General features: G+C 44.9%; 1 protein-coding gene across 2 annotated transcripts; it reads left to right on the forward strand.

Annotated features, from left to right (window-relative positions):
• Positions 1–3,034: 3,034 nt before the first annotated feature.
• On the forward strand, positions 3,035–16,896 carry TSN (translin). 2 transcript variants are annotated; one of them, XM_037912142.2, is made up of 6 exons: positions 3,035–3,668; positions 3,873–3,966; positions 12,805–12,901; positions 13,864–13,979; positions 14,673–14,752; positions 15,248–16,896. In XM_037912142.2, exons 1-6 carry the CDS (start codon positions 3,603–3,605, stop codon positions 15,482–15,484), a joined length of 690 nt encoding a protein of 229 aa, XP_037768070.1. In that variant the 5' UTR covers positions 3,035–3,602; the 3' UTR covers positions 15,485–16,896. The 2 variants fall into 2 exon arrangements, with proteins under 2 accessions (XP_037768070.1, XP_037768071.1); XM_037912143.2 differs by lacking the exon at positions 3,035–3,668 and adding an exon at positions 6,833–6,902 and having other exon boundaries at positions 3,881–3,966.
• The last annotated feature ends 144 nt before the right edge of the window (positions 16,897–17,040 follow it).

Genomic DNA, 17,040 nt, shown 5'->3' on the forward strand with positions numbered 1-17,040 from the left:
GGGAACGGAATGGAGCTGGGCGTGAGCGAGGCAGGGCGCCAGGGAACTAATGGGCAAAGGCGTGGGGGGCAAAGGGGGCCCCAAAGCTTGACAGGAAAGTGAAACGCCCGTAGGTAGAGAGGAGCCTGAACCTTACTCCCGGGGCAGTTCTTCACCCAAACAATCCTGCACACAGTTTAAGATTCTGCATCTTTTCTTTGTCAAAAGAACACAGTGTAATCACTCCAGTTTACGTTATGTAGCCAATTTATTTCAAAATACTGGATCTGTCAACAAGTATGGCACAATAGAGACAACAACAACAGGAAATTCCCCCAGGAGGACAGAATTAAACCCTGTAACAACCCGGTTCCAGTTGGGGGATGCTGGAAGTGGCGGGGGGGGGGGAGTTCCAGAGCCCAGATACCTGCACCCCCAGAGCCCAGCTGTGGGGCACCCCCTCTCCCTGCAGAGCCTTTTCTCCTGCTGATAATATCTCTTAACTAATTATCCTCTTTCAGTTTGTATGGCAACTTCCACCTTCTCTGGATGTATATATCTATCTTCTTACGATATGTTCCATTCTATGCATCCGATGAAGTGGGCTGTAGCCCACAAAAGCTTATGCTCTAATAAGTTTGTTCGTCTCTAAGGTGCCACAAGTACTCCTGTTCTTCTTACTCCACCCCGCCTCTTTACGGTCATGCCCTTCCTCACCCTTTGCGAGAGCCAGGTCTCCCGGGCCCTCTCCCATTGTACAGGGAGATTTTGGAGGACCAGTTAAAGGCCAGGAGCCGCTACTGATAGTGTAATATTGATCATCATACTTGTTGCTAACAGCAGCCAAACTTTTGGGCCTTTTTGCAGGCCTGTGCAGCCTTAGCATGACTACGCCAGGAGGACTCAGCCTCTTGCTCAACCTTTGTCTGACTCTGCACCCCTCCCTCATGAAGTCTCCGTTGAACATGCTGGGGTCTGTGTTTTAGGAGAAAAACAAGAAGCTTATCTATATTTGCCTTCTGGGATGTGTCTGTCGGGGCCCCAAGGCACGCAGACCCTGCAGGAATACATCTGCCAAATTAGGAATCTGAGGAAACCTCTTGTTTAGCTTTTGAAACTTTTTGCCAAACAAGGTTTTTGACTGGTGTTTCATTTGTCTACTAACAAGGATAAATAAGGGGGGAGAGGTTTGGTCTCACTTCATGGAATCAGTTTAGGGCCCTCAACGAGAGCTGAAAGACAGGCCAATCGGGTGGCTGCCACTGTATCACTCAAGAGCCACACCAAACTTCAGTCATTATCAAGGGTTGGGGGTGTTTTACTAACCTGTTGTGGATGTGTGTAAGTGCTTGAAACTAAATAAAGTATCCCTTTAAGTGAGAGCACTCTTGTATTGTACTGTTTTTGCCAGCCATTTATTGGTCGGATGGCTGTCTCCATTGATTTATTTCCTGACTCCACCTTGCACAGAGTAAGTTACCAAGAGCTTTGGATTGAAAGAACTCTGGGTAACACCATCCCTGGACGGATGAGGATCAAGCCAGGCAGCCAAAGCATGGAAAGCCTCCATCTCCGCTGGATGAAAGCCAGAGAACTGGGCTCTGTAGAGTCCAGCGACCCCTAGTGACAGCCAGCAGCTCTGCAGAATTTCCCCAGGAGTAAAATGTCTGAGGATCTGGGCCATATAGACTTCTAATGGGGACAGAAGGAGGCCCATACAGAGTTTCCTCAGCAAAACTTTTGTCTGATGCCTACAAAAATGCTGACAACAGTCAGGCCGCCCTGACTAGTATCATCCAATTTACTTGTATTCTCTCTTCTGTCTGTATCCAGCTCTTGTCTTGAAGTTGTAAGCTCCTTTGGCATAGACTATCTTTTTGTTCTGTTTGTACAACACCTGATACAATGTGGTCCTGGTCCATGACTAGAGCTCCTAGGTGCTATGGTAATATAAATAATAATTAATAATTTGTTCAGTATAATAGTGATTTAGGTTGTTTCAGTTTTGATAGAATATATGTGAGCAGGTCCTGTGCTGTTCCCTAAATTCTGAGTGGATATGTAGAGTACCCATAAACTGCTGCCCTCCCAACTGTGAGTGGAAAGAAATGAAGAGAGACCGCATGCTCTTTCTGCCCCTGCCCAGCCTAGTGGGGGGTGAAGAGAGATCCAGTGAGGCTGCTGCCTCCAATCAATCTGATAGAGGGGGTGAGAGACTTGTAAGCCACCCCCATTGATTTTTGTGTCCCAGGCCCCCAAACCAAGTGAGGGGAGTTAAGAAATGAACAGCTGTCCTCCCCAAGCATGAATAGTCTCTGTGAGCTGCTGTCCCCTGAAGCTTTGGAGTGGGGGTGAAGAGAGACCCCGTGAGCTACTGTCTTCCCCAAAGCCGGAGGAGTGGGTGAAGAGCTATTGCTCCCCCCTCCCACCATAGGGGAGATGGTGAAGACACATCCCACAAGCTTCCAAAAAAAGGGGGTGCGTGCACGAAGTGTTGGGGCAAGGGGGTTTCGGAATGAAACGCTGGGGGCTGATTAAAGACAACGTGGGTCCTGCATGGGGCGGCGGGGAAATGAAACGCTTCTGCTGGGGGAGAACAGCCCGAGATGGAGATTTTACACACTTGCTGTCAAGTCACCCGACTGGGCGGCTCTCCCGCTGCTTGTCACGGGACGGGAAGCCGGCCGACAACACAAACAGCCCCCCCCCCTTCTTTGAGGATGCTGGGGGGGGGGTCAGACCCCCCACCCCGCGGCCGAGCTTTGCCCGCCCCAGAGCGGCGGGGGGGGGGGGGGGAAGCTGTCAGCCCGTCGAGGCCACGGTCGGTGATCCCAGTCTGTCCCGCAGAGCCGGGGAACCCAACGGGGCAGGGGCCAGAGCAAACAGCGCCCCTCCCTGCAGCCGCCCCCCGGGCCCCGCTTCTCCAGTGATCGCTGGGGGCCCTGCGGGGAGAGCGCGGCCGCCGCCAGGGACGGAGCCGGAGACACCCCCATAGTTAAGAAACAGGGAACGGGCAGAGAGGAGCGCACTGCGCCTGCGCACGCTGGCCCGGGGCGGGGGGGGCTACCCCACTGCCTGTCCGAAATGGCTCAAGCGGCCCCCGGCAGGCTGTACTCGCTCTGCAGCCAACTATCGTTTCCCTCGGGGTCTGTGTGTGTCAGGGAGTGGATTAGTCAGCTCTGCGCCAGGAGTGTGGAAAGACCCCTACACGGGCAGCCGGCTGCGCGCTTTTCGGCCGCGAAGGGCTGCTGGAGAGCGTGGAAGGACCCCGGGGCGGCGGCGGCCCAGGCAGCGATTAGGGCACCTGGTGCTCGGGCTGTGGAAGCCCTCGCTGAGCAGAAGGGGTCGCGGCGCGGTATGTAGAAGCCTGCTGGGCGGCGGCGGCAGCGCGGAAGGCTTTCGAGGCGATGGTAGCGAGCCCGGCACTCGGAAGGGCAGCAGCTCTGCGCCGCGGCTGTGGAAGGACCCCGGAGCCTCTGCCGCGCGCGCCTGTGGAGCCTGCGCCCTGAGCGTTGGAAGGGCCCTGAGCAGCGGTTGCGGCCCCGGCTGGGAGCGGGAGGCAGCGCTGGGAGCGTCCTAGCCCGGGGCGGCGGCTCCCTGCGTGCCCGGCCTGGCAGCGCACCATGTCGGTCAGCGAGATGTTCATCACCCTGCAGGGGGTCCTCACCGCCGACCAGGACATCCGAGAGGTCGGGGCCCGGCCGGCGCGGCGTTACCGGGGCGGGGGCGGGGCTGGGTGGTGGGGTGGGGTGGGGGATGGGCCGGAGCGGGTGAGGGGCGGGCCACCGTCGCACGTGGTTACAGGGATCAGGGCTCCGGGGCGGGCCTGGGGGGCTCTGGGCGGGAGTCTCTTTTTACATCTCATGTCGTGACGTGTTGCCGTCGGCTTGCAGGAGATCAGGAAAGTGGTTCAGACCCTGGAACAGACGGCTCGGGAGATCTTAACGCTGCTGCAGGGGGTTCACCAGGGAGCTGGATTTCAGGACAGTAAGTCACTTGTCTTTGGTGGTGATAATGCACAGGGCAGTGTTGTCACAGCGGGAAGACTGCGTCTGCCTCAAAGCGTTTACGTTCTAGGGATACACAGGGTCAGGGAAAGAAGGGATGCTATTGTCATAAATATAAAGGGAAGGGTAAACCCCTTTAAAATCCCTCCTGGCCAGAGGAAAAATCCTCTCACCTGTAAAGGGTTAAGAAGCTAAAGGTAACCTCGCTGGCATCTGACCAAAATGACCAATGAGGAGACAAGGTACTTTCAAAAGCTGGGAGGAGGGAGAGAAACAAAGGGTCTGTGTCTCTCTGTCAGTATGCTGCTTTGCTGGGGATAGAACAGGAATGGAGTCTTAGAACTTTTAGTAAGTAATCTAGCTAGGTATGCGTTAGATTATGATTTCTTTGAATGGCTGAGAAAAGAATTGTGCTGAATAGAATGACTATTTCTGTCTGTGTCTTTTTTGTAACTTAAGGTTTTGCCTAGAGGGATTCTCTATGTTTTGAATCTAATTACCCTGTAAGGTACCTACCATCCTGATTTTACAGGGGTGATTCCTTTACTCCTATTTACTGCTATTTCTATTAAAAGTCTTTTTGTAAGAAAACTGAATGCTTTTTCATTGTTCTCAGATCCAAGGGTTTGGGTCTGTGGTCACCCATGCAAATTGGTGAGGATTTTTACCAAACCTTTCCCAGGAAGTGGGGTGCAAGGGTTGGGAGGATTTTGGGGGGAAAGACGTGTCCAAACTACGTTTCCCAGTAAACCCAGTTAGAGTTTGGTGGTGGTAGTGATTATTCCAAGGACAAAAGATAAAATTATAATTTGTACCTTGGGGAAGTTTTAACCTAAGCTGGTAAAAGTAAGCTTAGGAGGTTTTCATGCAGGTCCCCACATCTGTACCCTAGAGTTCAGAGTGGGGGAGGAACCTTGACAGCTATCAAACACTTACATACAATCTTTTGTGAAACACGCCAACTCTCCTTGGCTATACTCTCAACCTGTCTGTTGTTAGTTGAGCAATTTCTTTTCAGCAAGACCCTCCACATCTGAAACAAAGCAAAAGCTGCTGGGGGGGAACCTGAGGAAAACTGAATTCCCCTACCTCTGTTGCTGAGAATGGAATCTGAGACCTACTGTCACACTTCCCAGGGGTTATGGGGCACTTCGCTTCCACCTGCCCTTAGCATAAGGAAGCATGTTCTTCTTGTGGGTAAGCTCCCCAAGTCCTCTGGCCATGGGCAACACAAGCACTCCCCTTTAGACCTTGCAGGTCCCTTCTGCCTTATTATCCCTTAAGAATATAAGGGTACGTCTTCACTACCCAGGGGATTGGCGGGGAGTGATCAATCCAGCGGGGATCGATTTATCGTATCTAGTCTAGACACGATAAATGGACCCCCGAGCACTCTCCCGTTGACTCCTGTACTCCAGCTCTGTGAGAGGCACAGGCAGAGTCGACGGGGGAGCGGCAGCAGTCGACTCGCCGCGGTGAAGACACCACGGTAAGTCGATCTAACTACGTCGACTTTAGCTACGTCATTCACATAGCTGAAGTTGCGTAACTTAGATTGATTTCTGCCCCACCTCCCACCCCCCGTGTAAACCAGGCCTAAGACGGGGCCATACAGGGTCAGACCAAAGGTCCTTCTAACCAAGTATCCTGTCTTCTGACAGTGGCCAGTGCCAGGTGCCCCCAAGGGAATGAACAGAACGGGTAATCGTCAAGTGATCCATCCCCTGTCGCCCATTCCCAGCTTCTGGCAAACAGAGGCTAGGGACACCATCTCTGCCCATCCTGGCTAATAGCCATACCTTCCAGCTTGAAGTGCAGAAATCTGCTCTAACTGAACCAAAAGTTTTGGATTTGGTGCAGGACTTAATAACATGAGGCAGGGTGGCTTGGAACAAATACTTTGCCATGATATGTCAGAGGGCTAGTGACTCTCCATGCTCTATCCCTCATTCTCCTCCTCGCTCCACCTGTGTAGACTTCCCCTGCTTTGTTCTCTACCCCGTTTCCTCTTAAGGTACGCCTACCCTACAGCAGCACAGCCGTGGTGCTGCAGCTGTGCCGCCATAGCGTAGGCTTGCTTTACAGCAACAGAAAGGGTATTTCCATCAATGTTAAGTAATCCCTTTCTCCAAGAAGCATAAGCTAGATCGATGGAAGAATCCTTCTGTTGGTCTAGACACAGCCATGCTGGGGGTTAAGTTGACCTACCTGCAGTGCTCAGGGTGTAAAATTTTTCACAGGAGCAATTTAGCTAGGTCAACCTAAGTTTTAGGTATAGACCTGGCCTTAGTCTAGGAGACTTACTTCACCATTTGATTCTCTTTTCCCTTTATTCCTCCCCGTTTATAGCTGCTGAAGGACCAAGTTTTCTTGGTAATGAAGTTACATGACCTAGACTCCTTGTCCCCTGTTCTCTCCTGTAAAGGCAAAAGATAGCTTTATGATTGTAGGGGGTGCTGTTCTGAGAATTCATGGGCAGCTTAATTTGATGGCCATGGACCTTGATTGACAGCAGTGCTTCTACCTTTTTACGTGCGCACTCCTTTATTTGAAGTAAAAAATCTTCAACCCTTTTATGTTTATAATAAACATAAGAGAATTGTTTAATACAGCTGCTACATTTGATCTCACAAACTTGGAAGATTTTGACCAACATGAAGCAACTGTGGAAATTTTTTCTTTGGTTTAAATTGTAAAATTTTCAACGCCTTATGATGATCCCCCTCAGTGTCTGCTTTCACAACTACCTGGTTGAGAGATACTGGTTTACAGCTGGGCAATACGCTTATGGTGTAAGGTCTCAGTCTCCTTATGGGATCTCTCTCTCCTTCTCTGTCCTTCTCCAGATCCATGTGGGCACTCTAATGCTGCTGATGTCTGGGAGTTTGTGCTATGGGAAATGCAGCCACTACCTAGGTATGGGACTCCCATAGCCATATGAAGTAGAAAAGCTGCCATCCACTCTCAAGCAACACCATTCTCCTCCTTCCCTTCCCCAACCCTCTAGGCTTCCCACTGTCGTCCACTTTTTGGCCCATTGTACTAGAGGGGTCCCCAGGGAGGAAAACATTAACCTTTTCAGATTCAAGATGTATTATCTAGCTATACTTTCATTTTCTGGATTGTGAATTAGGCCCCAGAGCTGGCACATGCAGACCCTCATACCCTGCCCACTGTAACCCTGGGCTGATAGACCAACATGTGACGCAGATATGCCGGCATATAAGAACTGAACCTCCAAATTGTGACTTAAAAAAATAAAAAAAAGAGGAAAAGACTTGACTCTGACAGAGTTTGTCTAGCCTTGAGTGCCTCTCCCCCCCCCCCCCCCCAAAAAAAAAAAAAAAAAAAAAAGCTGCTCAAAGCTGAGCACTAAAATATGAAGGGGACGTTACAAACATCTATCTGTAAAACACAAACTGTTCCTCTTTCTGAGCATGGCTGATATTTCAGGATCACCAGCCAGGCCCCAGGTTACCGTACAAACCTAGCAAAGCAGACAACCAGTACGTGCTGTAGTAGACAAAACCACCGCTAATTCCTAGTTCAAATTCAAGGAACAGGTTTATTTCAGCATAGGTACAGAATGCCACACCCCAGTGACCAATTGGGGGTGACAGGTCAGTGGATTGGCTGCATGTACATAAACAAAAACTGTATGTAAACAGAGGCTTAAATCAAAGCTATTAATTTTATTTGAGACATGAACTTCCTTTGTTTTTCTTGATCACATTTGGCAGGCCTCCTTTTTGTCCTTTACGCAAGTCAGGGATATTCCAAAAACTGAACAGGATATTTAGTAAGACAAGAAGGCTCTGTTTACTCTTCCTCCTTCCCAGAAGCGTTATTCAAAGGTTTTATCAATTACATAAATTAGGTCAACATTATAATGCTTATGTTTTGCTTGTGCATACTAGACATGATCCATTACGTGATCCATTAGATACACTTTGGCCCTTACTGTCTTACATGAGGTAAGTTCACCTACTTGCTGTTTCACTTCCTTACATAAGCGAATGTGATATGTGCTTTCCTATGATTTCAGGTCCAACTTTTTGCTTTTTATTTTGAGTCAGGGATTTTAGGATGGTTGAGATAATGCTTGTGAGCTAACCTATGACCTCAAATGTCTCCAAACTACTACGGACCTGCTGACTGACCAGGTATATATTTGGATCCATGAATTTTCCAGTAGAGACAGGGGAATATTATTACCATTATACAAAGCACTGGTGAGACCTCATCTGGAATAGTGTATGCAGTTCTGGTCTTCCGTGTTTAAGAAAGAGATGAATTCAGACTGGAACAAATGCAGAGAAGTGCTACTAGGATGATCAGACGAATGGAGAACCTACTTTATGAGAGGAGACTAAGGGTATGCCTACACAGCAAAGAAAAGAAAAACCCGGGACAGCTAATCACAGCGGGCAGGAGGTGCTGGGAGGGAGAGGGAGGAGTTGATCCCCGGGGCCGCCAGTGAACAGGAGACGCTGGGGGATACGGGAGGGAGTTGGCCACCGGTGGGTGCTAAGCACCCACTAACTTTTTTTTCAGTGGTTGCTCCAGCCCTGGAGCACCCACAGAGTTGGCACGTATGCCCCCAGAGGTACGTGTACCCCTGGTTGAGAACCACTGGACTAGAAGATTATAGTGGTCCCTTCTGGCCTTTGAATCTGTGACTTTCCCAGCCTGAAGTTACTGGAATGCAGCAGCTTTTCATTTGCATAGAAGTGACCTAATTGGACCCAATTTGGTGATCCAGTGACCACAATAAGAGGAGGGCCCCATTCTGATTCATCAGGAAGCTCTTGAGAGGATTTCCAAGCAGGAGGAACCAGCCAGACCACTATCAAAACGGAATGAGAGGAAGAAGCCTTGCTTCTGGCTTGTTTGCCTGTCAGGGTTGATGCTGGGACTGATGGCTTGCCTCTGGCCATGCAATGCATAATGCCTGAGAAGGAGGCCTGTGCTTCCTCCACCCTCCTGGCAGGCTACTAAATGCAGTAACGTGACAATTACATACAGGTAGCCTCTACCCATCCAAAAAGCCCGTTGATATTAAATACTGGAACAATAAGACCATCGGCTAATCTTTTCAACCATGTACTGAAGCTGAGTAAACCACAAGGGTTGCGACAACCACGCTCTATAAATAATTCTTTTTGGTTTTGTTTCCCAGCCTTTATTGATAGAGGGACACCTCTATCTCAGCATTCTTGCACTTCTTAAATCCTGCAGAGAGGTGGGGGCAGGAGGACTAGAACCCACAGAATGTATTTGTGAAATTAGTAGAGAACAGTGCCTGTAGAATAGTTCCTTGTAGTATTTAAAACAGCCCTAGGTTAAACAACCTTGCTGTCTAAGCATATATTTTCTGGGTTAGGAGTTGTACAGATAATTACAGGGCTGTCAGTCTGACATCAATCCTGGGCAAAATAATGGGACAGCTTATATGGACTTGATTAATAAAGAATTAAAGAAGGTTAATATTAATGCCAATCAACATGGGTTTATGGAAAACAGAACCTATCAAACTAACTTGATATTTCTTTTGATGTGATTACAAGCTTGGCTGATAGAAGTAATAGTGTTGATGCAATATACATAGACTTCTGTAAAGCATTTAATTTGGTATTGCATGACATTTTGATTAAGAGACTGGAATGATACAAAATCAACATGGCACATATTAAATGGAATAAATACTGGCTAAATGATAAGAGTCAAACAGACAGTCATCATTGAGCTAGTGTGTTTCTAATGGGGTCTCACAGATTGGTTCTTGTCACTAGACTATTTAAAATTTTTGTCAATGACCTGGAAGAAAATATAAAATTATTACTGAAAGTTTGTTGATGACCCAGACATTGGGAGAGTGGTAAATTAATGAGTGGACAGGTCACTCATAAAGGTCACTGAATTGCTTGATGAACTGGGCAGTAGCAAACAGGCATTTCAGTATAGCCAAATGTAAAGGCATTCATCTAGGAACAAAACACAGGCCATTTCTACAGATGTGGGATTCCATCCTGGAAAGCAGTGACAATTTTGCGGTCATGGTGGATCATCAGCTGAACGTGAGCTCCCAGTGTGATGCTGTGGCCGAAGGGCTAATGTCATCCTTGGATGCATAAATAGGAATGTCTAGTACGAATAGAGAGGTTATAGCCTATATTTGGCACTGGTGCTTCTGCTTCTAGAATACTGTGTCCAGTTCTGGTGTCTACAGTTCTAGAAGGATATTGATACATTTGAGAGAGTTCAGAGAAGAGCTATGAGAATGATTAAAGGATTGGAAAACAAGTCGTCTTATAGTGGAGCTCAATGTGTTTATCTTATGTAAGAAGATTGTGATCCAGTGACCCCTTAATCTGAGTACTTACATGGGGAACAAAAATTTGGTGATGGAGGGCTCTTCAGTCTAGTAGTCAAACATATAACAAGATCCAGTAGCTGGACATTGAAGCTCCACATACTCAGACTAGAAATAAGAGGCAAAGCTTTAACAGCAAGGGTGGCTAACAACTTGACAAGGGGTGTGTTGGACTCTCCATCAGCGTACATTTTAAAATCAAGATTGGATGTCTTTTTGTAAAAGATCTGCTCTAGTTTGAACAGGAATTAATTCAGGAAAGTCCTATGGCCTGTGTTATACAGGAGGTCTGACTAGATGATCAAAATGGTTCATTCTGGGTTTATAATCTATGAATCATGAAAGATCATATCTTCCCCCAAGATGCTGTTTGAACATTAAATACAACAAGCTGTGTCATCTTGAATTGCATTGGACTGCTTCCTTGTAACCCCTGTTTTGGTGGGTAAGAATAAATTGGCTATCATCTAACCACCAATTTATTTGTGCAGATTACCTTAATTGATATCAGAGCTGTAGTCTCAACATTAGCTTCAACCTGGCAGTGATTTGACCCTCCTTGTATCAGCTGTTTGGCTGGAACCTAAATATATTGATTAGCACAGAGACTGATGATGTCCTTTTATTTGGGGGACTGATAGCTAAACAAGACTGCTGTCTTCCCCGATTTTTTTATTATGTAGACTTTATAAGGAATTATTGGTTTATTTGATATGATTTAATCAGCCTCATAACTGATTTGATATTACCCACTTTCTTGTAATTTATTTTTTGTTTAGTTAATGGTATGTGTAAAATAGGAAACCTTGTTTGGATGTTTCCTCCCCAAATGTCAGGGTTCCAAACCTCAGGAGTCCCCAAAGTCAATAAGAGGCAACTCTGTGACTCACCTACTTATGGGCCATAGAACTGCCCCTATAGGTTTAAAAACTATTGGTTTTTAAGGGAAATTGACTTATGCATTGATCATAACTTGGTGAACTGAGTGTATTCCAGAGCACTTGAGGGCCTGCTGTGGTGGATATCAACCTAAAGGCTGACACATTCCCCATAAATGTATACTCACAAACAATGAGATCTCATCCAGGAATAAATGCTGTTCTCCCTGCATTGGTCTCTCACCAGAATTTATAGAGCTGAGGTAAAAGGCACTGATGCTCTTGTGCTCTGGCAGGCATGGTACTGCATGTGCTGTGGGACTGCTATGGCCAAAGAACTTCAGTTGCACTCCAAGTACGGGTACTGCCATACCATAGCTATTCATACCGGGTGAGCTTGGCCTAGTAGCTCAGGCATTAGCCTGGGACTTTGGAGAATTGGATTCACCTCTCAGCTCTGCTGCACGGCTGGTTGGTGGCCTTAAAGCTGTCTGTGCCTCTTTTCTCATTGGAAAGTGGGCATAATACATCCCTGTCTCTCTCAGGTGCTGTAAGAAGCCACAGCATTTTCAGGTCTCTGTCGTGACTTAAAACTCCTCAGAATTCAACATGCCTGCACATAGAGTACTGGACTTCTGAACTTTGGGCAGCCATAGAAAGGGTGGCATACAAAAGACTTGGATTTGAACAATTTGAAAGCATATAGATTGAGGTTTTTCAAAGGTGAAGAAGGGATTTTAACCATTAACTTCAGTGGGAGTTTTGTGGCTCTGGCCCCAAGAAGCATTTGAAAATCTGAACCAGTGTCTTCAATCTGTCTACAAATTCTTATGCACATGTATAATTCTGTATGTATAAGAAAAGCTGAAATAAGACTGTTACATTGGTTGTAACAAAACAAAACATTGCTGTATGGTTTTCTGTTAAGGTGTACTTCATATCTACAAACTCTAGGTGGCAGTGGGGTTAGTATATAAATGAGCCTGAAACCTTACTTTTCTAAGTAGGGGCTTAAAATCCCGCTGATTACCACTCACAATCGTATAGGTAATGATGGTTTGAAACATAATTCATTCAAATGTATATAAAACAGAAAGGGCTGCTGGAAAACATAGATCCAACCCCAGCTATTATCCATTGTAATAATATTTCTTTTTATCGAGTAGTGAGTTATTGGATTTGGAACAGAAAGAAGAGTATCTCCCATCGTTGAATAGTCAGTTCATATGCATGCTATTGCTGATCTGGCTCTGTGATGTGACTGAGCCTTATTGATGACCAGTGATTCCTAAATAATTATGGAGTGACTATTTTCATGTAACTTGGAACTGTGGACTAGTGGTTGGAGTTCAGGTCTGAGAGCCAGACCTCCTGGGTTCTCTTAATTGCTTTGCCACTGACTCCTGGTGTGACCTTGTTGAAGTCACTTAGCCTGTTCGTTGCACTGATGTGTAAACATGAGTGTGCTGTTTGGAGAAGATTAGATAGTGCTACGTACAGTCACAGGATTCTTTTGCAAAATTTAGTCTAGATGCTTCCTAAATGTTGCACTGTTTCTTTTTTTCAGTACCAAAGAAGTGTCTCAAGGCCCGAGAACACTTTGGTGCAGTCAAAACACAGCTAGCATCTCTGAAGACCAAGTTTCCAGCTGATCAGTACTACAGGTGTGTAAGATGACAAGGTTTTGATATTCTAAATGGTTATTACACACTTTAAGTTAAAAGGATACTGTGAAGGTGTGTAGGCCCCAACACTTTTTTCTACCCTACAAATTATGGGTAGCATTGGTTGACACTCTTTTCATGAATCAAAAATGGCTCTTTGGTCAAACTTTTTGGTAAAATTGTTCAACTTTCAAAAAACATTCCCCCCGGTTACTAGAATTGTTTGTTGAAAATTTTCATTCTCTGTTTTTTTGAAGACTTCCTAACAAAAATAATTTGGCTTTGTTTTGAGTAGCTCTAATTAAGGGCCTGATTTTTCAGAGGTGTTGAGCACTCACACCTCCATTCACTTCAGTTAGTTGTTAGTTTTCAGAAATGCAACAGAACTAAGCCCCAAATCCGTCATGAAACGTACATCTGATATTGGGAATTATTCCAAAATGAGGCAGTCCTCTTTGGCCCTTGTTTGCTTTCCCTGCCAGTAGAGGACTTCTGACAAGAGTACTTCAGAGAGCAGGAATCTTGTCAGTTAAATCCATTGCCAGCTCACATGAGGTTAGCCATTACAAAGAATTGGAGAGAGGAGGTGAACCCTCCGATAGGTTACCTGGCATTTCGTACACGTCTGTTGATCATCCCGCACTGAGCACCTTGAGTTGTTCAGATTGCCAAGCCCACAAGCTCAGAGTGACACAGTAAAACCCATATTTGTGGGGTGGAAGTCTTTTCATTGTTAAGGAAGCCATTGTTTGTACCAAAATATAACTTTTGGATGGGAAGCTGTGAAACTTCAGTTCTGTCAGTCTTGGCAGTGTGTCCAACTGAAGTGCAGGGCAGAAAGTAAATATGCAGCACACCTAGTATAAGGTAGACTAAATATTTAATACTTTCAGTCCTTACTAAAGCAAGTTGTAAAAATGTGTTGAATGAATTTTTTCAGCTGATTGTGTGTTTCAATGTAGATTTCACGAACACTGGAGGTTTGTGCTGCAGCGCTTGGTGTTTCTGGCAGCATTTGTTGTCTACTTAGAGACAGAAACATTAGTGACGCGAGAAGCTGTTACAGAAATACTTGGAAGTAAGTTAATGTTAATTAAACTGGATAAAGTTGTGAAGTTCTTAAATTTAGTGATTTGCAGAGTTAGATTTAATTTCCTATGGAATGAACAGATTAAACACCAGCAGAAATGTATCTTTATAAAGATGCAAACCAGACTACAAAAAATTTAATCTGGAAAAAATAAAGACTTTTTCGCTTAATGTCGTAGTTTAGGAAAGTAATTGTTTACTCCTAAGGATACTTGACAAAACCATGTGAAATTAAATTTGCCTAGGATGATGACTTTGCTGTGTCTGTTTTTTTCCCCCCACTACTTTTGTTTTAAATGTTAAATAAGAAGTTGGCGTAGTTAATGTTTTGGAGCTATAACTCTGCACAGAGCAGAGGATGTTTTTAAAAAAATTCAGGCGGACTAAAAGTTTTAAACAGAAAACTGTTGTACTTCTGTGATCCTGTTGGTTCAAGTGTAAGGTATTGTCTCGTAGGTAGAGAACATGTGCGATGTTAAACCAACATGGGAACCAAGTCAAAAGGCTGAAGAGGAGCAGTAATTACGTTCTATATGGGGAAACAACTGAGTTCTATATTGCCACTGGATTTCTTATGTTTGAAATGTCTTCTGTAGCTGACTTGAAATAAAAACATTTCTAACTTGCTGCTTGTGTTCAGGTATGATATTGATTCAGATTGCAACTCTGTTTTTCACCTTAGTTGAGGCTGATCGAGAGAGAGGTTTTCACCTGGACATTGAAGACTACCTCTCTGGGATTCTGACTCTTGCCAGTGAGTTGGTAAGTAAAAGATATTTACACAAATTGATAGCTGGTCTGAAACCAACCAAAAATGAATGGCCAGTAGCTTGTTTTCCAGACCCTACATTTGGGAAGAGTAGAAGTTATATTGCATAATGCCCTGGTGTTGAACTCTTAGTTAACTAGCCTTTCCAACCACTATGAAATGCTACCATAGCAACTAGGACTGAACCTCAGAAAGGGAAGAACTAAGTGTCTACTTCAATTTAATCCTGTCCAGATTTAAAACAGTGCCTTGATTGAAAACAAGGATTCTCATTAAACAAGAAACCATTCTATATGATGAGTATAACTAGTCTGATTACCATATGCTGAGGCTTTTTCATACAGTAAACTGACAGGAAAAGCATGTTTGGCTGTAGAAACAGATTGAGGTAGGTGACCTCTGTCCTCAGAAGGATCTTGAGAGATCTGACTTGGCAGTTGCATGTGTAGTCAACCTTCTTCCACACCATCTGACTTGTTTCCCCGCAGTCTAGGCTGGCAGTGAACAGTGTCACAGCAGGTGACTATTCTCGTCCTCTTCGCATCTCCACCTTCATTAATGAGCTGGATTCTGGCTTCCGTCTCCTCAATCTGAAAAATGACTCCTTGAGGAAACGCTACGACGGCTTGAAGTACGACGTCAAGAAAATTGAGGAAGTGGTTTATGACTTGTCAATCCGAGGACTCAGTAAGGAGGCAGCGAGTGATGCTGGGGGAGAGAAATAGAAGCTGCTGTTCTAGCAGCATCATGGATTACCTCAGATTGCCAATGAGGGAGGTGTGTTAGCAAAGCCCTCCTGCTGTAGTTTAGAAGAACCACAAGCTGAAAAGTGCTCTCTATTTTCTTACCAAATGTGTAGTATGGGTGTTAGAACGCAAAACGTTTTGTAAAATCATGTCTAGGGAAGGGCAGCAGGCTTCCTGTTTCCAGTGGAGTTACTCTGTCATAAACACACATCACTGTTCTGTGTACCATAGCAACAGCTGTCAAGAACTTCCTGCAGCTGAAATCCCCATTAGTTCTGTGGAGTCACTCCAGCTCCACTGCTGTATTGTTCTGGCAGTGACGTGCTTCAGCTTTCTGTGCCCACACATCCTCAATGGTGTGGGCGTGGGATGCAGCTTACTGCAAATATGACATGGCGTTTTGAGAGACAGTCTGTAGCTATTCAGTTCCTTTCTTAAAAAAACACTGATCTTCATTGATAATTTTTTTTTTTGTAATTTTCACCCACTTTAGTAACTTGAGCAGCAAAGATTTATATAGCAGTTTATTGCCCTGATCTTATTTACTGGTGACAGGATATCAAAAACGCTAAACTGCAAAATTAGGTGAAGCAGCTCATGTAGACATATCACTGGGAATCAGTCTTTTCCATATAACTTTGGCATATCGTGTCCAGGCATCTCAATATTATTTTTTAAATGACAAGATTTTTGTTACCAGAAAGACAGCCGGCTGTTTCTCAGAAATGTCTGCTTTCGCTTGTTGGCATTGTTCGTTACTGTGAGTAAACGATGTTGAATTTTAAAGTGAATCGTTTTATTTTGAGCACTCTACGTGATTGCTTTTCTGACCATCCAGACTTCCTAGCACATACATGCTAAGGAACACCTCATAAAGTGCAGGCATCTTTTGGGTTCTGAGTACTTAGTGCCTGAATAGGCCAAACATTCTGTGGCTTTTTTTTTTTTTTTTTTTAATTCCCAGGTAGTTAGTTCATATAGTAAAAATGTTTGTATCTTAATAAAAGGGAAAAAATAACTTCTGGTCTAGTTTGCATATGAGATTTTTATACCCAAACAACCTGTTTTTTCATTATGTCAACATGCAAATTCACACATCACACATTCCTAAAGGAATGCATTTGAATTTAACATTACCTTTTTTTACCATTTTGTGTAATGTCCTAGTTTTTCTTCTTTAAATGTAATTTTTCTAGGACAAGGACTGTTTCCAAAGGATAAAAATACCACTTGTTGAATATAAACAAGCAAAATTACAAGCAGTTGTTGAAATTCCAGTGAATCTTTTAGTTTGTAAAAGTTTTGCAGTTAGCTGTTAAAGCTTGTTTTAAAAAAGTCATAGGGAGAAACAAGTTTCTTTGTTATCCTGACCAATAAAAGCTGTTCTTTGACTTCGTGTCCATCTGGTAATTCTGTCTCTTGCCTGATGTTTGTTAATGTCACCGCTTTTCATCCTGAAGTCCGGCCTGAGGAGTTTTTAATACAAATTCAGCCTGCTACTTTAAAATTGTGTGATTAATATGCAATTCCAGTGC

The sequence above is a fragment of the Chelonia mydas genome, chromosome 11 (genome assembly GCF_015237465.2).
Source record: "Chelonia mydas isolate rCheMyd1 chromosome 11, rCheMyd1.pri.v2, whole genome shotgun sequence".
NCBI lineage: Eukaryota > Metazoa > Chordata > Testudines > Cheloniidae > Chelonia > Chelonia mydas.